Source organism: Melopsittacus undulatus, chromosome 4, assembly GCF_012275295.1.
Source record: "Melopsittacus undulatus isolate bMelUnd1 chromosome 4, bMelUnd1.mat.Z, whole genome shotgun sequence".
Taxonomy (NCBI): domain Eukaryota; kingdom Metazoa; phylum Chordata; class Aves; order Psittaciformes; family Psittaculidae; genus Melopsittacus; species Melopsittacus undulatus.
In genome coordinates this window covers 44872836-44899346 of record NC_047530.1, presented here as the reverse complement: position 1 = coordinate 44899346, position 26511 = coordinate 44872836, and the positions used below count along the sequence as shown (strand labels likewise).

The window sequence follows — 26511 nt, the reverse complement described above, 5'->3', positions numbered from 1 at the left end:
GGGACCAGTGCTGTTTAATATTTTCATCAATGACCTGGATGAGGGAACCGAGTGTACCCTCAGCAAGTTTGCTGATGACACTAAACTGGGAGGAGTGGCTGATACACCAGAAGGCTGTGCTGCCATTCAGTGAGACCTGCACAGGCTGGAGAGTTGGGCGGGGAGAAACTTGATGAAATTCAACAAGGGCAAGTGTAGAGTCTTGCATCTGGGGAAGAACAACCCCATGTACCAGTACAGGTTGGGGTTGACCTGCTGGAAAGTAGTGAAGGGGAAAGGGACCTGAGGGTCCTGGTGGATAGGAGGATGACCATGAGCCAGCAATGTGCCCTTGTGGCCAAGAAGGCAAATGGCATCCTAGGGTGCATTAGAAGGGGTGTGGTTAGTAGGGCAAGAGAGGTTCTCCTCCCCCTCTACTCTGCCTTGGTGAGGCCACATCTGGAATATTGTGTCCAGTTCTGGGCCCCTCAGTTCAAGAAGGACAGGGAATTGCTTGAAAGAGTCCAGTGCAGAGCCACAAAGATGATGAAGGGAGTGGAACACCTCCCTTATGAGGAGAGGCTGAAGGAGCTGGGTCTCTTTAGATTGGAGAAGGGCAGACTGAGGGGTGACCTCATCAGTGTTTACAAATATGTAAAGGGTGGGTGTCAGTATGATGGAGCTAGGCTTTTTTCAGTGATATCCAGTGGTAGGACAAGGGGCAATGGGTGTAAACTGGAGCATAGGAGGTTCCATGTGAACATCAGGAAGAACTTCTTTACTGTGAGAGTGACAGAGCACTGGAACAGGTTGCCCAGGGAGGTTGTGGAGTCTCCTACATTGGAGATCTTCAAGGCCCACCTGGACAAGTTCCTGTGTGATGTACTCTAGGTTACCCTGCTCTTGCAGGAGGGTTGGACTAGATGATCTTTCGAGGTCCCTTCCAACCCTTGGGATTCTGTGATTCTGTAAAGCAAAACTGAAAATGAGATGTGATTGTGTAGTGAAGTATTTAGTCAAGCCTATGTGGACTTATCTGTATTTTACTACAAATCAAGATATCTTAATGCTTCTTTAATCTCAATCAAAAAAAGGCAGTTAGACTGTTGGCACTGTTTAATAGATACTGGGAGAAAGTGGGAGAGGAAATCCATAAATATTGTGGAGACTTTCTAAAGTGGTAATTCAGTCCATTCTTCTTATAAACTGTTCTAATATTACCTTGCACAGTCTGTCTTCAAAAATTATGACCATGATCAGGATGGATACATTTCCCAGGAAGAATTTGAGAAGATAGCTGCCAGTTTTCCTTTCTCATTTTGTGTAATGGCTAAGGACTGGTGAGTATCTAGTCCTGCTTATCAACTTTGTAGCACATTTTTGGAGGGCTTTCATGTTTAGAGTTTATTTCTGTCATTATAGTGGTAAAATCATCCTCTTCACCCACAAATAGAAGTGAAAACATGACAAAAACATTTTCTAAATGTGTTGTGAATGTCACCTGTATGGGCTTACAGAAGTTGTAACCGGGCAGATATAGGAGGAAGAACTGATAATAGAAAAAAAATATATTTTTAAATTATATTGAGTATATACTGCTAAGGAAATTTCCTAAAATGAACATGTTCCTCAAAAATAGAAAATTGGCAAATGTATAGTTCGGTCAAATTAAGAACATTTTTCTTAACACACTGAAGCATGGAAAAATACAATAGTGATTATTCAGAGATTTTCTATGAAGTAGTTTTGAGGTTGCATTGCATATGCAGATATTTAATTTATCCTTACAGGCTGCATTTTAAATGTGTAGATAAGTTTCTGTAGACTTTGGGAGCAGTTGACAAGATTACCAAGATCACTACAGGTTTTGGTCCATGAAACTATTTCCATTTTAAATTGTGAAGAAAGATATGTTTAATTCTCCTTATGCTGTTAAGAAAATGTGTGTCTCACAAACAGCTTCTCTTGTTTATTTTCAGGGAAGGTCTGATTAGCAGGGATGAAATAACAGCTTACTTTATGAGAGCTAGCTCAATCTATTCCAAATTAGGACTTGGCTTTGCTCACAACTTCCAAGAGACCACTTACTTGAGACCTACTTTCTGCGACAACTGTGCTGGATTTGTAAGCTTACATTTTAGTAAATTATGTTAGCACTGCTTGGAATAATGTCTTTTTTTAATCTTGTAATCACTATGTGTCATATACAGAAATGGATCTATATAAAACACCAGTGAAGCTATATGGAACACCAGGCTTCTGCCTGGTGTAGCTATTTAAGGTACCCTCTACACTCCTCTTGCAGTACTATTACCTATTTAAACATGGCTCCCACCATGTGGTGTTTGGTTGTGTCACCAGTCTCAGACAAGACTTCCAAATCCAGAGCCTTCCACTCCTTGGGGCTGTTAGAACTCATGTCCCCATGCAGACATGACATGCCCCCTGCCTGTGACAAAGAGAGATTTAGTAAAACTGTCTGTTCTGCCAATCCCCAGTTTAGCTGGGATCAAACAAGGCTGCTGAGATAGAATTTTCCATCTGCTCCAGCTCCACAACTTCTCTGGGGGCTGTCAGGTCTGCTGATGTGTTCATTACAGACTAGCTCAAGGTATTTTGTTTGTGATTGAGGAACACATAAAATATTCCTAGCTGTCTTATGCTAAAGAGGTAAATAGTTCATATTTCAATCTTAACATTAAAACGATAGGAAACCAAGATGCTCTGCAGGTGCTCAGATCTTAGAAATGAGTGGAGCTTTTAGTGGATTTTTATTCATTATCAATGTGCAGATATATATATTAATGCTAAGTCTTTCTGTTTGTTTGAATGTCAGCTATGGGGAGTCATTAAACAAGGATACAGATGCAAAGGTAAGGTACTTTATACTTTGTTAATTTTAATCTATAATTGATTATAATAATCTGATAATCCAGAGATCCATTTCAGTGTCTATGGACCTATTTAATCTGACCTCTCAGAGAGAAAACTGATTCAGGAATAGTATGTCAGACATATGGTCCAGAAGAAATGCAAAGATGAAGGAACTCATAGCTGATAGCTTTAACCCTTTGCAAAACATCACTGAATTCAGATTTGGGAGCAGACCCTTCTATTCCAATGGGCTCAAACAGCAACACTGTGGAGACTGTGCAGCACATACACAATATGTGTTTTGCAGAGTTTTCTTCTTCATATAGGTATCTGCTTTCTCTGCAAATCCTATAGTCACAACGCTGTTGCGACTGAATGTTGCTGTTTTGTATTTTCACAATGAAAAGGAGCTTCCTATGTATATAGCAAAGGGATGTCATTAGTCTGTTTACAAGATGTATGCTGTTACAGGTAACACATGTATAGAACACCAAAGAAGCTTTCTTGCTTCTTTGGGAGGCAACACAATGTAAGAACTGATCTTAGATGCTGCAACAGAGCCACTGAATCATGTAAACTGTGTTTTGTTTGTAGACTGTGGAATGAATTGTCACAAGCAATGCAAAGACCTGATTGTGATAGAGTGCAAGAGAAGACCCAAAACATCAGTTCCAGACAGCAGCCCAACATCTGCTCTTGCTTCAAGCCTCTGTCCAATAGGAGTCAAAGAACAATTCCATGGTGAGAAAAGATCACATTAAAAAGATCAAAAGACCTAGATAGTGCTGAGTTGTACAGTATCAGCTTAGGTTTTGTTAGGTAACTGCAGTGTTTAATCAACATATAAACTACAACCAGGTGTGAGCCTGTACTGAGTAACACCATTTTCCAGTTCTGGCCTGAGTATTGAAAGGCTGCCTTTCTGGGAGATCTCTTGTCACATGACAGAATGTGTGGTGCACGAATGCCACAAAAACTGGTTGAATCTTCTGTCAGTCTCATGAGGACTAGATGTGACTAACTGAACAGCTGACACGTTCCCTTGATTCTCTCATCTTTGACTAGCTGGTCTTGGCATACTCAGCAGTTTTTACCACTGCTGTCACATTAAGTGACTACTGCACTGTTACAGTGTTACTTGGATTTTAATGTGGAGTTTATAAAGTCAGTTTACTTACATATCTGCGTAGCGGGAAGATCAGGAGCTAACTGTATTTAATTTTTCCATGTTGGCAGTTGAATCTACTACTCCTCTTCATCTGTCCGTCTTTCATTCAACCAGAAATCTAATCTGTTCTTTTCTTCTACATCTTTACAAAATTTGCATGAAAGGTGTATAAACTTTTCATATTGTGTATTACCCTGTAGACTTCCAAGGGAGAAAACATTGTCCTTGATTAAGATGTCAGGCTACTTTTATTTTGAATTCTGATGTTTCAAATTTCTCAATACTCACTTTCTTTGAATTTCTCTCCTGCCTTTATCTAATGTTCTTCAAATCTACTTCTTGTCACTTTGATGTCCATCTTTTGTGTTGCGTTTAAGATTCATAGTGCTGGATTCCATCTTAGGCTTTCTATTGGCACAATGCAGCCAATTTCTCTTGACAACTGACAACATGCAGCTCTAAGATAGCACCTGCCATGGCTGCAGCGCTGCATAATAACCACCTCTTGGGATATCATGCTTATAGAGAGGTTGAGTTGCAGTGTGTTGCCCCATATCACCCAGTGTGCCAGAATGTTGTACCTCTCAAGGCTATATCATGTCAAAGAATGAGAATTCAGGTCTTGTTTGAAGGTGTAAGCCTCATCTGTTCATCCATATCCTCATGTAATTCTCCAGAGCCTGCAGCAGCTACTGGACTGAGTTTTTTCTTTCCCCTCATGTGTGTGAATATGCAGTCTTACTTTGTTTTCTTCCCAGTGACAGAAGTTACTTTATCTGGAATAGATCTTTTTAAAATCATTTAATCATATCTTTTGCCCACTGCTTCTAACATTGTGGGTTCTTCCCTCCTCCCCTTTTACCTGCACAAGTATTTTAGGATGACCTATACAAAAGCAGTGTAAAATTAAGAATTTTGTTATTTTACCTTTATGAAGAGGATCAGTTTCGTCTTACAGCTGCAAGTTACGGTAACGCTGAACTAACGCCCAGGCTAAATTTTGCAGCCCAATCACTGATGGTCTACATAAAACCCCATAGCCATCTAGAAGTTTTCTTCTAGCTAATCTTGATGGCACATTTGGGTTTCCTCTTGCCGATCCATATTTATGTTACTGAGACATGCAAAGAGGTCCAAGAGACACAATGGTGAGAAACTTCCAGTGATACCAATTTTGGAGAGCAATTAATATAAAAAGAATATGTTTATTTATTAAAACCATGTTTAATTGCTGTGGGTCTGTTTCTCCTTTCCTGGGATAAGATCTTGCCTCATTTTATCATGTATATCTTACAGGACAAGAAGAAGGACTGTTTATGTTTCCTAATGGAGAAATAGTGGAACACAGTGAAGACAGCAAGGACCGAACCATTATGCTCATGGGTTCCTCAGCTCAGAAGATCTCAGTGAGACTGAAACCATCTGTGGTTCATGAGGGTACACAGACTGATCCTGTACTGCTGTCTGGTGATGTATCTCGTAGGCAGGTTGAGAAGAAAGAACATAAGATGCCAGAAAATCCTTATCTCCAGCTAGCTCCACCATCCCCGTTTCCAAGTCCACTTCTAGGCCGCAAAAAGGCGTATGTTAAATGGGAAAACAAGGACTCCAGCCAGAAAAAGAAGGAGGAGCATCACAGCTGTAAACCTTCATACCAGGAACTTGAGCAGGTACATACATGATGAAACAAATTCTGGTTGGAGGGGGGGGGGGTAGGGCGGCTGGGTGGGAAGTTGTCACCTTACTCCAGTGTAATGAATTTCTGGAACAATCCATGAATAGCATCATAAATTCTTAGCCACTTTAACTCCAGTAATGCTTCATTTCAAGCATAAATTTTAGCACTAGTGTAGGGCTTAGGCAATAAATTTTGAAGCCCTTGTTATGATTACACTGATCCCTGTCAGTCTTAAAAGTTATAAGCAAGAACACAATCACAATCCAGTCGCTTAGGACAACATGTTATTCTGTAAAGTAAGTAACAGAGTCCTAATTTTCTTCCTGCTTTTGGTAGCCTCTGCTCCCCTAAGTGGCAGAATATCTGAGGCCAGGGGCGGTGGGGTGGGGAGGGAGGCTCTGTTTTTGTTCAACTGACAGTGAATCCCTTCTTTCTTTTGATAACTTTAAGTCACCAAGAAATTTTCCTGTGAACAGACATGATGACTCTTGCTAGATTTCACCTGCATCAGCCCAGTTGTGGCTCACCTTGCTCTACAAGTGTTCTGACAAAGTAGCTATTCATAAGGCTGTCACCTCAGATTTGGCCCAAATTCAGGTTTGTAGAAAAAAACACCTTTCCAGACAGATTAAAGAGACTATCACAGTATCAACAATGCAGTGGAGAATGATCCAGATATGACTATGAGGGACAAAGGCGGATTTATTTTCATACTTTATTCATTGCTGTCTTTATTCTGAGATGGACAAACATGAAAACAGTCCAGAAACAGGACCACAGCCTGATCTTTGTATGCTCAGTATTGCATCCAAAGTATCCTTTGCTATTGATAATATGAGCTTATCTTTTAAAAAAAGATTGGTTTGAGGAGAGGCTGAGGGAGCTGCGTCTCTTTAGCTTGGAGGAGACTGAGGGGTGACCTCATCAGTGTTTACAAATATGTAAAGGGTGGGTGTCAGTATGATGGAGCTAGGCTTTTTTCAGTGATATCCAGTGGTAGGACAAGGGGCAATGGGTGTAAACTGGAGCATAGGAGGTTCCATGTGAACATCAGGAAGAACTTCTTTACTGTGAGAGTGACAGAGCACTGGAACAGGTTGCCCAGGGAGGTTGTGGAGTCTCCTACATTGGAGATCTTCAAGGCCTGCCTGGACAAGTTCCTGTGTGATGTACTCTAGGTTACCCTGCTCTTGCAGGAGGGTTGGACTAGATGATCTTTCGAGGTCCCTTCCAACCCTTGGGATTCTGTGATTAAGACAGAGATTAAGACATTTAGCAAGAATTTTCCAGTACAGACCATTTCTCTTTCAGTCAGCAGTCCATACAATATAGACAAGGATGTGAAGTGTGGATGCACTTGTCAGCACTGGTTCTTTAAAATGTCCCATTCATGTCAGTCCCACAATTTACACTTGTCCTTGCTCCCTCAGCAGATCCCGACCTCAATTACTGAAGAGCATCTGATGTTACAAATGAATGTCTTAATGTCAATTTCTGCATTAGTAGAGCAGAAAACTGTGAGCTGAGTTCTGGTTTGTCCTAGATTACTGCTGTTATGAGAGGAGCAGTGGAGGGTGGATAAACGCAGCTGCTGGAAAGTTCTAAAAGTATACACAAAGGATAGATCAGTGACTGTGAAAACATTCAAATAAGTTACTGGTTCTGTTCGACTGATAAGAGCTACACCAATTTATGTTTATGCCAATCAACCTAAACATAAAACCAGACAGTCCTGAGACAAATTCAAAATAAAGTACTATTCTTTATGTTTTTTGTTTAGGAAAGAAATATTTTAAAGGCACACAATGAAGGTTTAAAGATCCAGCTGGAACAGGCACATAAAACAATTGAATCTCTCACAATCCACAGAAGAAACCACGTAGTGGACCATCTACAACACAGAGACTGCTCCTAGCAGACAAGAGAGGAAATCTCCTATGGAAGAATGTAAGAAAGACTGAAGGAGGGGTTGTGATAAAGCTGCTCTACCAGGTGAACTGGAGAGTCTGAAGGATGTTAAACAGAGATAGTCTCTTTACTCAATACATTTGAATATTAATCACACACTCCCAAATGTATAAATCCACTTCTTTCTTTGACTTTTTAAGGTAATTTAGCATTATCTGTTCCATGAAAATAGTTTCTTCAGGGTTTGTTTTTAAGAGGAGTGACATTGTTGCTGAAGTTTCTGTTCATGATGAAGATGACATGGATTGCCCAGTGACTTGGCTGCCAGCAGCACATCTTACTCTACAAGTAGTGTTCGTACAAAGCAGATAGATATTCATGAGACTGTGTCCTCAGATTTGGCCCAAATTCAGATTTGTAGAAACAAACTTTCAATAAAGCTGAGTATATAAGTAAAAGTGTAGAAACATTCCATCAAGAGAAACAGTTCTTTATCATTTTGGCTGAAACCAATTAAATAATGATATGAACTGTCATCTTTATTTCCAAGGTTTAACAAGAATATTAAAAGAAGTAGTTAAGCTAAGGATATTTGATTCTTAGACTCTAAGACAGACTGACAAGTTTTTTAAACCTCTTTCAGAACTAGTCCTGCTACTTAAATGCTTACCTTTGTTATGGTAAAATAGATGAGGCAACACTGAGTTTATATTTCCACTTTTATGTTCCATGCCATGGCTTGGAACACAGCCCTACTTATTTGGCTTAAGGGTTAAGTTGTTGTCTGGTTATTTTTCTGTCATGTCAAAGTGGACAGTGTTGAGTATAAACTCAAGGGTCATATTAAGAGGGAAACTGTACAGTAATCCCAGGGCAACAGTTACTGTATTCCAGAACTCCTAATGTCTTATGGTTCTAGCAAAGGATTCTCCATTTTTGCTCTCCTAAATTTCATATGCACTTTAGGTAAAGAGTCAAGATGAGTGTGCTCTTCTGTGTGTAAATTTTGTATAGTAAAAGGTGCTAGGGAGGTAACTTAGTTTTCTTAAAACTACAAAGTGTACATATTGTTAAGAGACAACAAAATGGTCTTTCAAGTCACTGATAAATCTGCTTGTCAGAATAGCCAATTTTATAATTGCATTTATGTTTCAAGAGGATCTGTATACTTTACAGTTGTATAAAATTTGCTTGTGTTATCAAACAGGGATTTGTCATCACACATTTAAACATCAGAAACTTAGGACTTCAATACATTTATCTCCTCAAAACTTGTAAGTTACAAGTCCATTATAGATTGAAATTTAATCAACTTATTGTAGTAGCATGTGTGCTTTGTGTTCAAAGTGGTATAAATGTATGTTCCATCCACAATTTAGTCTTTATCAAGTACATGAATGTTTTATTTATTAAGAAAAAAGTCCATTTGAAACAACTTGCCAGTTTAGTGAGTCTAAATTCTTGTTTTGAGCTTGCATCTTCATGTATTAGTAAAAACAAAGGGAGAGAACTAGTAGTAGTGGATTTTCTGTTACTTTACTGTAAATAATGGACATGTGTAAGACAAAAACCAGCAGCTGTGAAGACTGTGCAGCTTTTTTCCTCATACACTAAACCTGAATTATTAACAATTAACATGGAATTGCACTTTGATCAATGAAGCAATCAGAATGGCTTCAAGGTCTCCAAACTTGCTTTGCCCATTTTCTGTAAGCTTCTTGATTTTGTTCTCTATTCAGGGAAACTACAGTAAGGCGTATTTCAATAGGCATTTAGTAAGTACAAGTTTGTTTCTGCAACAATTAAAATAAACAACATAAGATAGAAGTTGAATGTATTTTCATGTATTTTGAAAATACCCCAGAAGAACAGCCAAGACTCATAAATCTTGTCATGCAGCTGAGTGCTTGTAGTCTAAGCTCTGGATTCTAATAGAATTTGTGTGTATTTGTATATACTTTGTCTGTGCTGAGGGTGGAGATCATGAACAAAATCTCTTATTTAAAAAGACATTTCCCGAACATCAGCCACTGGCCCAAAGGCCACTGTGTTAATACAGAAAATCAAGTTCAGACCATAGATTTGTACAGTCTTAAATGCTAACTTAATGTTCTGCTGTGCTGTCCTCTTGTTCCTACAAACAATCCAACCAACTTAAAAGGGATCTGTTTGCAGAAATGTCCTACAGAACACATACGTGGTGCTTCATGTATGCCGAAGATTACCTGCTTCAAAGAGGTCAGTTGATATCTGAAGAACATCAGAGCTCTCAAAGATCCTTCAGGTTCCCTATTTGCCCAAAGGCCCTTATTAGAGTTTTCTTCCTCCCCCTCTCTTAGTGGTAGGCCCTCCTTTCTTTTGGGACTTTCTGCTGCATGAAAGAGTAATAGCAGAAACTGAATGCAGGGATACTGCTAAAACTGACAAAGCTACTGAACAAAACTCACATCTGTATTAATTTTCATGTTGCTTTATGCTAGGAAAAAAGATAAAATTAAAGTACTAAGTGCTGTTTAAAAGTCATGTTAGCAAACACTGGTATTGACATTTATCTTGTTATGGCTAATTTAAATGAGAAGCACTCACCTTTATTTCTCCAGGCTCAGCTCTGTTTCATGTATATACAGGAAGGAAGGAAATACAAGTACCCTTCACTCCCTCCCCTCCAACTACTGTTTATTTTTAAATAAAGTGTGAATTCTGATGGTTTAAAGTTAAATAGAGTAACATCACAATCAAAAAAAAAGCAGAACTACTGTTCAGATTCAGATTATACACAGCTGCCTTTAAAGTAGCTTACATAACTTTCTTTGAAATATGTTTTTGTTACAGTAGCAATCTGTTATTTTGATGTAACTGATCTCTGTGGCAACTTGAAAAAATACTGGTTTAATGTCGAGAAGATTGAAAAACTGTACAGATTGTAAAGATTTTATATAAATTGTAAGATTTCAGTTTAATATTTATAATAGAAAAAATACTAAGATTGCACTTCATGCCTCTGAGTTTGTATCTCAAAGAAATCTGACCACCTATATATATCTTCCTTGACCCTGTCATCTGAGATACTTCTGTAGGATCAGCCTAGTGCCAGAGGCCCAGCATAGCTTCACCTTCTGTGAGCCCTGGTAATGCTGCCTGACAGAACAATGAGGAAGCTCATTATTTGTTTGCAGATTAGTCTTTCCTTATTTTAGCACTTGGCACAGTACAGACACTTTTGTCACTCACATTTCCAAGTATTACAAAGCACATTTCTTCATTAGTATAATCCCTCACATTTGTTAAGGTACCAGTTCTTGAAAGAGTTCACAGGGTAGAGCCAGGTTTAAACAAGGCTAATTTAATCAAGACCCCTTAGTAATCCCAGCCAGTATAATAGGGATGTATTTGTGATATGTCCTGTCAGTTGGAATTCTTCTATATTGTTATCTACAGCCTTCTGCATTTTGATCAAAATATATCTGTAATTTTTCAATCTCATAAAAAATATGTTCCATCACCACTGCAAATCACCAGCAAGATTTCTTCCTTACAAACACAAGAGGAACATGACAGTGGATCCAAATAACACTACACAATGGATGCAAGTAACCTCAAATACAGTACTTTATTCCTCAGTGTTTACAGCTGCTAACAAAAGTGTCTCAAATCCTGAAAAATTCCCCACCCCATTTTTCAACTCTTGAGCAAACAAAACAATACCCAGGTAGATATTCACTACACATGAATAAACACAAAAATGCTTACAAACATATATATGAAAATCTTTTGCTTGCAACAGAATTTTTGAAAATACTTTTTTTCAAGAAAAACATACAAAATTTGAGAACAGGTTTAAATCAATTATTTTCATGGTATTATTGCATTTTTTGATAAATTAAAAGCATACATTCTGACACCAGAGGACAGAAAGGATACCTCGATGAAATGTAGTGGTGCTTACTTTAGTTTTCAACTACTGGCTTCACATTTTGGAATTGCTTAAAGAGAGACTGAAATTGCCAGATTAAAAAAACAAAACAAAATCTCCAACCTATTCAAATTCCCATTTTCTACATAGCCTACATAAAGAAAACTGAAATATGGTATTAAAATAATTTAACTGTTAGAATTACACGTAGGCATATAGTTGGTTCACTTGATGGTTTACTTCATTCAGAACCACCCTGCTCTTGACAAACAGGATAAACCAATGAGTGTAAAGGCATCAAGACACATCCACATACAATTACATCTATTGAACTAAAACCAGCCCATCTCCACATCTTAAGACTGACGGAATCTTTAGGTGTAGATAAGCCACTTGATTTTCCTAACATGCTTCCATGGCGAAGCTAAATGCTTGACTGCTGTTCAGAAATTACTCGTACCAAAACACTACATTGGGATGAGCAAACAGAATTTTATATCAAGGCTTCAGTTGTTAGAAACTCCTCCCTCCACTCCTCTGCTGACCAACACTTCACCTCCACGGCCAGCAGCCTCACTTGGTGTGTCACCGATCTGTGAGCTACTGCAGAGCATTCAGCAAAAACCAGGCTCAAGAGCACAAACCCCAGTAGTTTGCTCCAACACAACCTTTGGGGTGTCTCCATAATGACTGCAGAGGCTGACAAGGGTGTAGGCCAGAAAGGAGTGTAGAAGAAAACTGGCAAAGGAACTGTATTGGTAGCAACTGACTGAAGTTAAGCCATTATTTTAAGAGTTCACATCCAAGCTAACATGTTCAAGGAAGGAAGACTCCTGCTCTTCTTTGTTAGGTACCTGCCTGGACCCTAAAGTATGGGTAAGTAAGTCCTTATCTATCCTTTCACAAGCAGCATTCTCAGACTACGAACAAAGAGGAAATAATGGAGAGAAACTTTTGCCATATATCTAGATTAAAATTTTAAATTAAAAGGTTGGTGATGGCTTATTAACAAAATGTGACACACGCTTTTTAGAGATGATAATTTGATTTTGAACAGAGCTTCATATTCACATATAAAGCTGCCAATGAAACAGGGCATGCTGCACATGTTCCTGAAGGTAAAATAACATCTGTCATGCAAACCGGATATGGACAGCAATAGGAAATTTGGGCAGAAAGAACTTGTAACTGTGGAACATAAAAGCAGAATGAAATCCTAAAGTTCAACCTGCAGCTAAGCCAACCTGCAGAGAAGCCATACTCAAAGTGCCTCAAGGTTTCTGTGCTACAAAATCCACAGACATCCCCACGTTTACCAGATGCCTTCCTGAATATCTCTATAATAACATGCCCCTGAATACTGTCACGAGTGTACACTTGGGCATCATCTCCCTGTTGCACTCTGTACTCAGGAGTGGCCTCACAGTAGAGGAGATCTAAAAGATGCTGGACGACAGAAACTGCCCTTCTCTTTAACTGACAGCTCTAAACTTAATTCTTGCCTACATGTATTTACAGCTGTAATTGTAAGAAAGTTTACTCCTTATTTCTAGTGTAACATTGTCTGTGAGGGAGAAGGCACACATACGATATCAAGACAAAATTTCTTTCAGGTTATCAGGCTAATCGGTTGGCAGAGTAAGGGAGTCACTGAGGAAGGGCAACTGCTGTATAAGATGTCTTAGCTGTACAATTGATGTTTCCCAAACACAGAGCAAGTGAGGAAGGAAAAACCAAAAACCCCAAACAAAACAAAAGAGAGGAGAAAAAAACCTGAAAACCGGAATGAAAAGTCTTCTCAAGAAGCTCAGCTTATTTGACATCTATGTCTCAAGGCTAATTCAGAAGGCATACATAAATGAGCTCTTACCAGATATGATGCTTGCAGAAGTTTCCTGCCCAATCTAACCTTAAAATATTTTTATGAAATAACAATAAAATGGAAAATGGGTAAAATGAAAATAGACACTATCAAAACTCACCACGTTTCTTAAGTTTATGGTACATGCTCTGACCTACACCTCTCTAATATAGTTATTAACACACTAAACAGCCCGATTTTATTTGTTTCTGCAGAGTATCAATTCAGAATGCTCTTTTACATGAATTCTGGAAGAATAAGAAACCCAACAGAATAATTTTGACCAAAGCCTTAAGGATTTCACCATTTGACATGAAAATTCATTTAGATGTCCCATATGAAAAGTAGATGAAGCCTGAAAGCAGCATTCTAGTTTTTCAAGTGTTTCCATCAGGTTCTTAGGCCTATTTTGATATTTCTACACAGAACTTTGGATCAGGGGAGTGGACATGTGACATGCAATAATTTGAGAAGCTTGAACATTAAATAACATTTGTTTGTTTAGAAAGAGTTTTATTCAGTTTTCTGAGGCTTATTTTAAATAAAATTACATTAAAAACACCATATGAACAGTATGAAAAAAAAGGACTTTAGTCATCACAGTTTAGTATAAAAGTTCTGTTCAGCTAACTAAATGAATTCAATGACAACATCAGTTGGTCTAATGTTAATACTTCATTCTAAACTAAACCCAAGTTAACGTATCTAAATTCCTGACACCAGTAAACACCACCACTGTATTTTGCCAATTACTGTTAATATTTACAGTATTTCAGTATCTTCGGTATCCTCCCCCTCCTCTGCTGCCATAAGGATCACCATAGCCTCCCCTGCCACCATAACCGCCCCTGCCACTCTGGAAGCCACCTCCACCTCTTCCACCACCCCTGAAACCCCCACCTCCAAACCCTCCCCCACCTCCAAACCCTCCCCCACCACCAAAGCCCCCCCCACCTCCTCCTCCTCTACACCCTCCGCCCCCCCAGTTGCCCCTTCCACCCCCACCTCCACCTCCCCAGGCACCTCTTCCACCACCGTCTTGTCTCTTTTGCCAAGGTGGCATTTCAGGAGGAGGTGGTTCAATCTCTGTTGGTCTGCCTCCACGGTCAGGTACCCTCCCCATCAGAACCTACAGGGAAAAATAGGTCATTTTTAGTTTAAAAAAAATAGTAATAATTTGAAGGGACACAGGGTACTTCTCTATGTGCAAAGACATGGTGCCTGCTCTTTACAGGAAATATGGTCCCCTTGGTGTGGAACTTGACAGCAGAATCCCTTTTTCCTGTCCTTGTAACTCACCATAACACAACAGAACTCTGAAAGTGATCCAATTTTGCCCCTGTAAAACTGCAGTAACTGCAGCTGGCTAGCTCATATTACTTTTGGGAAATATTTATGAAGTAAATACATGCATGTGAAGTATTAGTATTACAATAAACAATATACATAATTCATGTAATGCATATGAATATGTAATATATGTCATTCATACAATATATATTCATATAGAAAAGACTCCTTGTGATGCAGCCCTTCTACTTAAATTTCAAAGTTCAAGCTCAAACCTAATCAGCTAGCAAAAACCATGAACTGGCAAATTGATACGCAATCCTGAAAAGAGCACCAGTTTGCCTTAGGTTAGAAACTACTCAACTCACTAAGGGCTGGAACAGAGCATCTAACATGCTGATGTAACACTTCCAAGAAAATTAAACCAAAAAGGATCTTGATTTTGGTAGATATTACCCAGTGTACAAAAACGGAGACTGGACAAAGTTAAACAAAACATTAAGCTAAAGAACAAAAGGGTATCCATGTAGGCCTTTTTGTTGTTTCTGTATTTCCTAAACCTTCTGTGTAATGAATGTTTACATATGCTGGCACTTCCATTAAAGTCCTCTCAAAAAAACTCCAAAACTTTCTCTGAGATCCTACTGTAATTAAGAAATTGTAGTATTTCTGGGATCAAAACATATTAAAAGGTATCTAAATGAGGCACAAAACTTTAGAAAAATTTGTAAGTAAAGGATTACTAAAAACAGGCTTAGTCACCATTTGAATGGTGAAACTAATGCCATTACTCACAAGCTTCAGCTTTTATCATACACAAGAAAGCAGTACAGTGTTATTACTGTAGCTAAACCAAATAGTTTTGCTTTGCAGCAAAATGACACTTCCACAGAAACTTCTATTATTTATAATATACTGATAAACTAAAGCTGCTGATTTATGAACTGAATAACATAATCCTGGCAATGGTAGCCCAGGAGCTGATACCAGAAAGACTGACACATATCCTTAACATGAGGCGTGCAGTTCCACTGAACTCAAAGAGGTCATTTACACAAACACACATGCACACACATACATCTCCCCATACTGCTCCTGCTCATCTAGACTACTGTTTCACCCTGTGGCATGACTGAATGTGTAATAACATAAGAAAAGATGTTGCCAAAATCGTTAGTGGAATGCTGCAAACCTTCCTTTCTTAAAGCACCAGATATCTTACAGAAAGAAATGAAAATATTAAGCAGAGTGTAATTCCAGAATGATTACTGACAAACTCCCATGTTCTTTTATCACATCCCAGAAAGAAAAAGCATACCTTGTTGATTGCACAGACTGTATTTTCTCGTGTTGATCCACTACTTGTTCTCATGATCTTTGACAAATCTTCTCGAGCAGCAAGAAGGTGAGCTAACGTGATAGTTGACTTTGGAGATAATGCATAGCGCTTGGGCTGATAGATTCGTGCTATATCATCTGTTTTTACCTAAATGATAAAAATCAAACACAACTTATTTGATAGGCATAAAACATGCAAACATGTGTACTGTAAACTATGAACTGGTCTGCTTCAATTTGAGCAGAGGGTGGAATGCCTGAAAATCTAGGTTATCTTACAAAATATACTGCCAGTTGTTACCAATTCCCTTCATACTCATGAAACTATTGTACAAAAAAATGCTGCTGATGTTTAGTTGATGCTGAAATTAACACCATTACAAAGGAAAGTCTCCTATCCACTGTCATCAGATTCTTTAATGTTTTCCAACACATCTAAAGTCTAAAATGTAGGAGTCCAAACTGCCCTCTTAAGAGGTTTACATAAGCCATATTTAACAGATCACTTCTAAATGTGATGAGAACAGAGGAGCTTCAAAGTAAGATCAACTTGTAGGAAAAAAATTAATTGTACCCATGCAGCAGAACACTTGTGCAAGCCATGAAAAAGTGAAGACTGAGAAGGGGAAAAAGCAAGACTTTTTCCAAACATACCTTGAAATTTCTTTTGTTTAACAAAAAAGAAAACTACACTTTCTGGGGACATCTAAAGTGATCTTGAGAGTAAAACTGGATCTTGGAGGACCAGACAACAGGTGCTGTTCCTTTACTTGTTTTGCTAGGCAATCACTACACCATTTATGGATCCATTTCAGTCTGCAAACTTACCTCTCTTAAGGATTGAACAAGTTAAAAAAAAATCCAAACTATAGCACACACAAAAGAGCGTCACAGCATCAAAAGCAGATAAAAGTATCAATACCTATTTAATGGTGGAAAAAAAGGCTAGCTAACAAAAAAGTAAAAAAGCAGAACAATTTGCCTCTTGGCTTAAAAAAAAAATCTGAGCTGCATCAATGCCAAAATATTTTCAATCACAAAACCTTCTTGGAGAAGTTATAATAAAATATTTTGACAATAAGGAAAAAAGATTAAAAATCATATGTAATTTTGGATTAATATTTCACTTGGTTATTTCTGTAACTGCACACTATTTCACATCAACAGTCAAGATAGGAAAATGAATCATCTTACTACTCCACCATCATTAAAAATTTAAACTGTTGTTCTATTGCAAAAGTGTATTCATTGTTTTTCACATTGTTTGAATGAAGTGAGATCAAATGACTTAAAATGTTCACCTAAGTTAGTTATGAGTTAACATCAACTACATTTCAGAAATACACTTTAAATTTTAAAATATATAGTTGCATTGGTACAGCTATAAGGAAGTTACACACATGGGGACTTGTCCTGTCTTCCATGAGCTAAATGTCCTCCTTTTCCTGCAACATAAAAGCATTCACAACCCCTGCAGAAAACAGTGAGCCATTCCAAAGTAGCACAGCAGCATCCAGACTCTGGTCTTCTAGTGATACTGTGTGACTTTCATGAAAACAATTCTGTCTGCAAGTGTCAACAACAAATTGTGACACCAGCAAGACTAGTAACAATCCATACTTTCAGTAAGCTTTTGACGTTTTAAGACATCCATCTTGAGCTTTCTACACCAACCTTTTGAAGGAAAGTTGATCTTGCAGCTCATGAGCAAAAACATCAGCCTTCAGCTTTCCACATATATATTCATCAAATTACAAACCTTTTGTATCCTATCTCCCCACTCTCTTGAATAGAAGCAATATATATTTTCAGGTCAAAAAGATCAAACTGGTTAAATCATGACCGTTTTTTAATATATAGAGTGCTACAAACAAATGAAATTAACATAATTAAAATTATATCAACAGAGAAAATTCAGAGTGGTTCAGAATTTTTAGCCATCTGAAGGATTACAATTGCGTGTTTTTCTCGTGAGCTGCTATTTAAATAATCTGTTCAACTGACTATTTGTAGTATGCAGTAGATCTGAATCCAAGACAGGTAGCAATAACTGTAATCTCACTGACTTTATGGGCAGTGACTCTTTACACCCACTTTATGCTAAGGCCATGTCTTTATATTTCTCTTGCATCTGCATGAGAAATGTTGAAGATCCTTCCCAATCCACTTGATTGGAGAGGGGTGTATATAGGAAATGAAAAGGGAAGATGTGAACTTATTAAAGTGAGAAGTCCCAACAGAGGATGCTAAAATTTATAATTGTGAAGCTATAAACAGACACAAGGATGGTCTGTGCCATCTAGTCAAATCCTTCCCCTTCCAGGACTTGGATGTTATAACCACTGATGAGAAAATGGTTGGAAAGAAGACAACAGTAATGGAAGTGTATTTACATAGTATGTACCATTCAGTAGGAAGGTCTGGGGAACTACAGCAGACTCCTACATACACGAAGCAAAAAATTCATCAAGCTTACCTTTGCTCTATCAGACCAGCCAAAAGACTGTATTGTCACATCCAGCCTCTTCATTAACATGCGTCGGCGACATTCATACTCACTCTGAAGAGCATCATTGATTTTTTCCAGTCTTTCCTGCAGTGTTATAATAAAAATTCAAATCTATAAAGTTATAGAAGTCAATGTAACGGTAACCCCACTCAGCAACTGAGATGTCAATCCCCAGAAGATTACTATGAACTACATAAAATTCGAGATGCATTTGTGTAGTGCTACAGTAGTATGCATATGCAAAATATTTTGAAAGCGGATGAATCCACAAAAAGTCTGGTTAATAACATTAATTCTGGAAGTATCTGATTAGCATCATCAGTATTTAGCAACTGAATTTTAGTATTAATATTTAGCAACAGACCACTGACTGTAAAATGGACAAAGTTAGATAAGGCCATAAACATTAATTTTGACATCCCATTAAATACAGAAAAGAAATTGAGAGAATTCTATTTACCACTTGTTCAGAATTCAGAGGTTTTGTTAGTAGTGACTTTCCCACATGGTTATTTTGAACTTTTGAGAGAATGTCCTTTATCTGAAATGAAACACATACTTCTCAGAACACAAATTATACTTCTGTTTATTCCAGCACAACTTGCAGTAATCACAATTTGCTACTCATAAGATCAAACACAGCACATTTTTTTTAGCAGACTCATAAAACCAGATATACTTCTTCTGGTTTACCCATGACAAAAAGACTTCCTGAATACTTTTACTGCATGACTAACCTCCATACAAAAATATTTTATGGCACACCACTTTTCCAATTTATAATAGAAAAATACATACATAGCAAATGTATCAAGTGCATACAGGCAGAAGGGCTAGTTAAATTAATCATTTTACTTATTGTTGTACCTACAACTAAGAAAATGTAACAACTGGTAGCTAAGAATTCTGTTGCCAAATGCTAGACTTGGCTACAAAGTTCTGGTGATGGGTGCGAATAAGAATGGCAGGAGATATGACAGGTATACAGTCATTCTCTTTCTTCTTTCTCCTAATCCTGTGATTGCTTCCATTTAACATCACATTTAAGAGCTTTGCATTCACCCCAAATCAGCACTGCTTATATTTCTTCCATTAGTTTTTGCCCTCACAAATTAGGGATGAGGTGTGCTCTTTCTTTCCACCTTCCAAACTCCACTGCATTCTCCTCTCCCACTACAAGAAATCTCTACATCCTTTTCTTGAAGGAACTTCCTTTGCACAGCTCTTCTCCATGGTTGTCTGACATGTCTGTCTTCTAAATGCAGCCAACTTGTTCTGCTTTTAGTGAAGCATGCACATGATGCCTCTCATAATTTACTTAAAAATTTCAATGCATCCAAGCACATAACATACTTGAATTTAGATAAGTGTCTGAAGAATCAAAACCTGAAGCAATATAGTTAGATCAGCATGACAGCAAGAGATGAAGAAATGAATAATTACTAGAGAAGGAATAAAGAGCAGATGGATTAAAAATCCTATTAGGCAAGAGGTGTCTATCCATACACCATTAAGGTCAGAAACATAAACTCAAAAGTTCTAATCAATTGAAGAGTCTATCAAAATGAGATTGGCTTCTGAAACAAAACAACCCGGCAAAGTCAAAACAAATCCTCGATATAATTTATAGCTATTGAGTGAGAGAAAATTTGGAAACCAGTGATGCTGAATACTGTGTAGAGATTAGCATTATTGCAAGTTTAACTGCAAGGGCAGCTAAGAGGTAAATACAACACTGGGCTCAACATACAAAAAAGCCACACATTCTGCCATCTGCCATCACAAGATGGTCACAGTTAAAAGACCTAACTCAGCACTGCATACTTCTGAATGCCACAAACTGAAAAACGAAAGGAAGTTTAGAGAAAATAATTACAGAAGAAAATCAGTGAAAATCAGAATTAGAAGAAACAAGACAGGTAAATGAAACAATCCTTTATTGACTGGGAAACTGCCCCCAAATTTCTCCAACTTTGCTCTCCATGTTAAAGATGACACCTATGTAATTTTACCCAGTAACAGGTTTATTAATCAAATAATATTTAGGGAAGAATCTTTTCACTGATGAACTGGTCTACGTTCATGTTTGTGACATAAAGTCATACCCAGATTACTGAATCTCCACCTCACTCCCCTGCTCCCATCAGCAGAAATCTGAGGACATATCCTGCAACTGTAATGATGAAATAGATTGAGCTGCCTTACAACTGCAGGACACATTGTCCAGCCTTGACTGATGACAGGGCTATGAACACAAGAGCTCTGACATACCCCTGTCTGCCAGAGGACAAGAATACAACTGATATGAGAATCTATGCTATAACCCACATTCCTAAACACAACAGTTGCCCTAGATTAAGAAGGATAAGCAGGAGTTTAAAGAAAAACACCATCGCAACCCAGAAAGAAGCTTGCATATGGAGTGGGAACAATACAAAAGGATTGTCCAGGTAAGAGAGCAGTGAAAACCTACTCAGAAAAATGCAAAACAAATTGTAACAGCAAAATCAATTTAAAGTTTTCACACACTCAGCTGTAAAAAACAAACTAATTAAAAGCTAGATGGAGACAAATATACTTGACTATTTGACCTTCTGTATAATCCATGACCTTGGTAACGTAAAATACTTATGGGATTGCTTTGACAGTTCACACACTCTCTAACAATAGTTACTGGATTTGTTTGATACAAAAATTTTATTTCAAAATCTGCTGTATAAAAATATAGTAATTCTTGCTGTCCTGACATTTTAATCCTCACAAAACAGTACTAGAATTGTTTCCTCATCCTTTAAAAAAAAATTAATGGATATAAAGATTAGAACTAAATAGATCAAGCACAGTTAATAGTGCAGGAACAGACATCTTCACGATCACCTGGATGCCGTTTTTCATAAATGAATCTATTAAAGGTAGTCTTGTCACACTAAAGTCCTACAGATGTAAGAAAACCATGCAAGTAACAGGCCCTCTCCCCCAAACCTCTAAATATTCAACTGCCCCTGGCTGAGGAAGAATAAGAAAAAAGCAGCATAATAATGCAAACTTTTACTCAGCAGCACAGAGATTCATTCCATGTATCCCCCATAATTCTTAAAGGGGATTGGTCAACCACCCTCTCCACAGGGAGAAATAAAGAGCAAAACTTTTAGCTGCCTGAGAGAGAAGATAAATTCCACCCCAAGAGCCTATTTACATTCTGCAGTGAGGAAGTCAGATTAAGGATTGCACCTGGGAAATGAATTAGAAACTGGTGGGACATGAAAAAACTGAAAAAGCTATCCTGTTGAATAAAGCTTAAATTGACTTATTCTCTGCCTACCAGTAAGTCAAGCATTTTCATCCTCTTCTGCAACTAAGGAAATGGCACTGTCAAGTCAATGCCCCCAGGTAAAAAGGTCAGACGCTAAAAAGCAAAAATTTAAGCTCTGGACACTAAATTTAAATACATCCCAGAGACAGCTACAGGTATATAAATGCACAATCACAGAATCATAGAATAGTTAGGATTGGAAAGGAGCTTAAATTTATCTAGTTCCATGGGCAGCGACACCTCACACTAAACCATAACCCAAGGCTTCTTCCAACCTGGCCTTGAAATTAAGTTATTGCCCAAAGTCTTCTGCTTGCTGCAGCACATTTGAATGGGTAACATGAAAACTACGTTACTTCAACTCATGCCTTAAATTTGCACGGTAAAGTATGCCTCACCAGGTACATCACATGCTCAGGGAAATGCTGAAATACTTCACCTCAAAAAAACAAACAAACACTAAGCTGGCTTTCAGCATAAAATTTCCTTTACACTTGTCAGATAGGGCTTTTGTGGATTTGACTGTTGGGCCCTTAAAGAAGAATGCTTTCAGAGATAATGCTTACAATTTAACAATTGAGAGAACACATAAAAGCCCATACCTTTTGTTCCACAATGGTTAACAAGGGAGGAATTTCAGAAGATGAGGAGTTTGGCAGGCCCAGTGCATCACAAATAGCTTGCACTTCCTGATAAATTTCATTGTGTTTTTCCAAATGAGAGCCTTTCATTTTCTTGCTGTGCAGTATCTTTAAAGCCTGAAGTTCTGTACTTAGAAATACTAGAGAGAAAAGCATCATAATGGCAGATTTAGAGACACATGAATATTTCTGCATCCACATTCTCATACACAAATACAACTATACATTTATAAGACAACCCTGATAAAAAGGAGACTCTCAATTCTCCCATGGACAGGTCAGTATCAGTTTCCCATTCCTTACTTGAATTAACTCTCACCTGACTTCCTATCTTCAGTCTACACATCATATTTAACAGCTTAACACACGTCTGCCACCAGACCCCTAGTTCCTTGGCTAGCTTTGTATTATTGCACTGGTTTCTGCTGCTACTCCTTTGTCCAAGTCCATCTTACACCTAAATTTTATTTCTCTCAATCATGCACTTTCAAACCAGGTAGCACTTCCTTTTAAGATGTCCAGAAACTTCACAGAAACACAGGAAGCAAGGTCTGAGTTTCAGCAGAGCTGGAACTGGATCAGGAGAGGGATGAGGCCTCAGTAGATTGAACCATACTTCACAAATAAAGTTTACATTTCTACTAAAATATTTTCCTAATTTCTATTTTTCATTTCTGCACAAGTGAGCTGATGCATGCTCAGCTAGGTTGTATAACTGTACACATAAAGAACTATTCAATGTAATTGTAGAGTAACAACAGAGCATGTACATACAATACTGTATTCTAAGTGGGAATAAAAATTGCTTATAACTTACAGAGAAGTTTAAGACAATCTTCTTTTTCTCTTAATCTGTCCTTGATGTCTCCAGATATAAGTGATGAATACGGACAAGCCATTTCTCTCAGAAAGCCACTAATCTCAAGTTGGAAGCTCTCTATATCTTTATCACCTATGGGAATAAACAAGTGCAAAGCTTTGAACAAGGTGGTAATGCCACAGCAGTCTTTGAAGACATTGATGCAACTGAACATCCCTACGAAGTGAACAGTTTACGTCACAAAGCAGCGTATCAATGTAATTAATTTTCTGACTAACAAATTTTAGGAGTCATGAACCCATCCTTTCCATTGATTGTTTTTAGTTTTACTACTTTTTTTATGAAAACACAATCAATACCAAAACTTATCCAAGTTCTAGTGCTCAAAAAAAGTCAGGTAGCAGTAACATGCAAGTCAAGTATCCACACACAGTGCTGAAAGAAACACTGCACTGGACCAAGTAGCTGAAAATATTAGGCAGTGGAATTTAAGCCATCAAAATCCCTGGAAGTCTCAAGGCCAGGCTGGATGAGACATCGAGCAAGCTGGTCTAGTGGAAGGTGTCCCTGCCCGTGACAAGGGGTTTAGAACTAGATGATCTTTTATGTCTCTTCCAACAATGATTCCATTAAAATACGGTTACATAAAGCAACTACGAGGATGTATGAATGTACTTTTCATATTTACAAAGATCTAAAAAAAACCCCAAACCACAAGCACTTTTTTTTTTTTTGAAAGAAACTTCACAAGACAAGACTTAATTCTATGCGCCACATCCATGCAAATATAAGCCTGTTTAACTACCCTTTGTCTATCTGCTAAACTTCAACACTGTAAATTCACCATCAGCTGAACAATATGGGCCTAAACCCACTGAGCAAATACTAAACTGCTTTAATAAACTAAAATGCACATACCATCTGCTGCAGTGATGCTTTCTTCCATATTACAAAGTGACTTTATTTGGGAACTTAACCAAACACAAAGTTCAAAAAACTCTGGTGAAGACAATCCATTTTCTGCTGCTTTGTTCAGGGCTCCCTCCTCCAGCAGAGGACCAGTGTACCTGCAGAGAGAGAGAAACATTACTGATATGAAACCAGCTTACCATAAAATACATATGTTTTAAAACCATTTTACCACAAGCTGGTTAGTAACTATACTGGAAGTAATTACTCTTTTAAAGTTACTTTTATGAAGGAATAACTGAGACTTTTTTAAAACAGTCCAACAGATGAGTGGTGAACAAAATGGTGTGTGAGAAAACAGGAGCCAGGCATCCGCACGTATCATGTGTATGTAAAAACAGTTTCATGTCTCAGTACACGCAGAACAGACAAGAATGCAAGTGTTTAGTCAAAAAAATTTCCCTACAACATTAGTTTGGTGCTGTACTTTTGGGACAACACTGGCAATACGATAACAGAAAACTGAACTCAATTTCACACTGTTTGTGCTCTGTTCTACCTGGAGCAGCTCTCCAAGGCAGGCTGAAGCCGGGCGGAGAGCGGGAGGCCCGGGCGCCCCACCGTGAGTAGACACGGCCGCTTTCAAACCAACCCCCACCCCAGCAAACACCCGTCCAGACGCGCTTCCTTCGCCTAACCCCCATTACAACCAGGGTAAGCCCAACGCAGATGCTGTGACCCCGATCCTGGGAGAGGCTAGAGGCCCAGCCACGGCCGCCACCGGGCCTCCCCTGGCAACCGCCGGAACGCGAAGCCCGTTCCTCTGCCGCGCGCCGCTCCCCTCCGCCCCCCGACCGGGGCCCAACCTCCTCCCCGATGCGATGGGTCCCCGCTCTGTGCCCGGCAGAGCAGCGAGGCGGTGGGGTCCCCTCGGCCTCCCTCCCCGCACAAGGGGGGACCGCTGCTCCCCCCGATTACCCCAGGGCCTCCAGGGCGTCCAAAATGTCGCATTCCATCTTCCCGGCGGGGGCCAGCTCCTTCATGCCGGCACCGCGACTCGGGCTCGCCGCCGCCCTTCGCGCGGTGCTGCGCTCGGCTCAAACCGGCCCTCCGCAAACCTGCGCCCGCAGTTGCGTTCCGCTGCCGCCGTGGGCCCCAGGACCGGCAGGAGGCCCAGGGCTGTCCCCGCCCCTTCTCCCGGCGGCTGCTGCTGCTCTGAGGGGCTGCAGGGTCCCGCTGTGCCCCCGAGTTGCACGCAGATGGAGGTGACCTGCCAGGCAGGCCGGGCCTTGCGTTCTTGCCTCAGTGAGGAGCGCCGAAGCTCCCTCACCGTTCCATGGCTGGGTTGATCTGGCCCTGCCGCTCTCCCTGTTGCCTTGCTCCGGCTTTGGCCCCAAGCTCACCCGACACCTACCCGCTACCGCCAGGGGTTTCATGTGGATAAAACAAGCAGGTTTTTAACACTGGACCACACCAGTGTTTCTGGTCTCTCTGAATTTCGAACTGTGAAACTCTGCCGGAGGTGGTGAGGGCCACGACTGTGAGGCCCCTGTAGCCCCGATTTTGAACTGTGGGGACCAGCTCCCGGAGCCTGGTTGAGGTTAAAATCCAGATTGTTTACGGTATTTTTGATAAATTATGGAAGGAAGCTGGGATTGGGGGGGCTCTGTTGCACAAACACAGGCGGTAGTACCAGCTGTGAACACAACCAGCAGCTCCTGCCTGAGGAACACAGCATTTCCAGCCAGATGTGGCTGTTGTGAAGAAGACCTTGGAATCAGGACACAGCTTTGCTGCCCATGTGTGACTGTGTACTGCACACAGTACAGTGGGATGGCAAACTGTCTCTCTGTGGGCATCACTCTCCAGTCCTGTGGCCTGCAGGGATTTCCAGTTTCAGTACTGTTAGGCCTATTAATTGGAAAACTGGAAAGAAGGTTTCCCAAAACACATCTTTGCCTGAGCATTGATTTTTTGTCTTCTATTTTGAGAGGCTGGCTTGTCATTTCCAAGCTTTTGTTAGGGACAGCAATGTTCAGAGAGAGACATAAACTACTGCCAGCTTTTCTTTTTTGTCTGTTTGGTTCCAGACTATCTCTGTTTTATCCCTTACCCCCAGCCACTTCTGGTGAAGCATGCCAAAAATTCCTTCTAAAACCATACTGTAGTATTAGTTTCCCAGTTTCTTATTTCATGTGTTTCAGCCGTAGGCTCCTATCTGTCCTATTAAGTGGAAGGAAAAATCAACTTTTAATTTTTTTTTTCCAATCTTGCCTTATCCAGACCTTCAAAGAACCCAGCGTCTGAATC

At 39.3% G+C, this 26511-nt stretch overlaps 2 protein-coding genes across 2 annotated transcripts in view; one reads left to right on the top strand and one right to left on the bottom strand.

The window, feature by feature from the left end:
- Positions 1-10598, top strand: part of RASGRP1 (RAS guanyl releasing protein 1) — a 41948-nt gene extending 31350 nt beyond the window's left edge. The window contains exons 12-17 of the mRNA XM_005149280.3: positions 1210-1319; positions 1959-2103; positions 2816-2852; positions 3448-3594; positions 5318-5691; positions 7480-10598. Of these exons, the coding sequence (XP_005149337.1) occupies positions 1210-1319; positions 1959-2103; positions 2816-2852; positions 3448-3594; positions 5318-5691; positions 7480-7614 (948 nt within the window). The 3' untranslated portion in view covers positions 7615-10598. The remainder of the gene's footprint in view (positions 1-1209; positions 1320-1958; positions 2104-2815; positions 2853-3447; positions 3595-5317; positions 5692-7479) is intronic.
- Positions 10599-11198: 600 nt separating this feature from the next.
- On the bottom strand, positions 11199-25541 carry FAM98B (family with sequence similarity 98 member B). Its single transcript, XM_034062476.1, has 8 exons — positions 25180-25541; positions 24211-24359; positions 23290-23424; positions 22434-22612; positions 18979-19059; positions 18486-18602; positions 15990-16157; positions 11199-14510 (listed from the first exon to the last, which is right to left on the bottom strand). The coding sequence occupies exons 1-8, from the start codon at positions 25242-25244 to the stop codon at positions 14154-14156; spliced, it is 1251 nt and encodes a 416-aa protein (XP_033918367.1). The 5' UTR covers positions 25245-25541; the 3' UTR covers positions 11199-14153.
- Positions 25542-26511: the final 970 nt, after the last annotated feature.

Bases quoted from the DNA above. Each gene is read 5' to 3' on its own strand.
- FAM98B (XM_034062476.1), bottom strand. From the start codon at position 25,244: ATGAAGGAGCTGGCCCCCGCCGGGAAGATGGAATGCGACATTTTGGAC. The intron at 24,360-25,179 runs GTAATCGGGGGG...CTCTCTCTGCAG, and splicing joins GACGCCCTGGAGGCCCTGGG to GTACACTGGTCCTCTGCTGG. The intron at 16,158-18,485 runs GTAAGCTTGATG...TTTATCATTTAG, and splicing joins GCTGGTCTGATAGAGCAAAG to GTAAAAACAGATGATATAGC.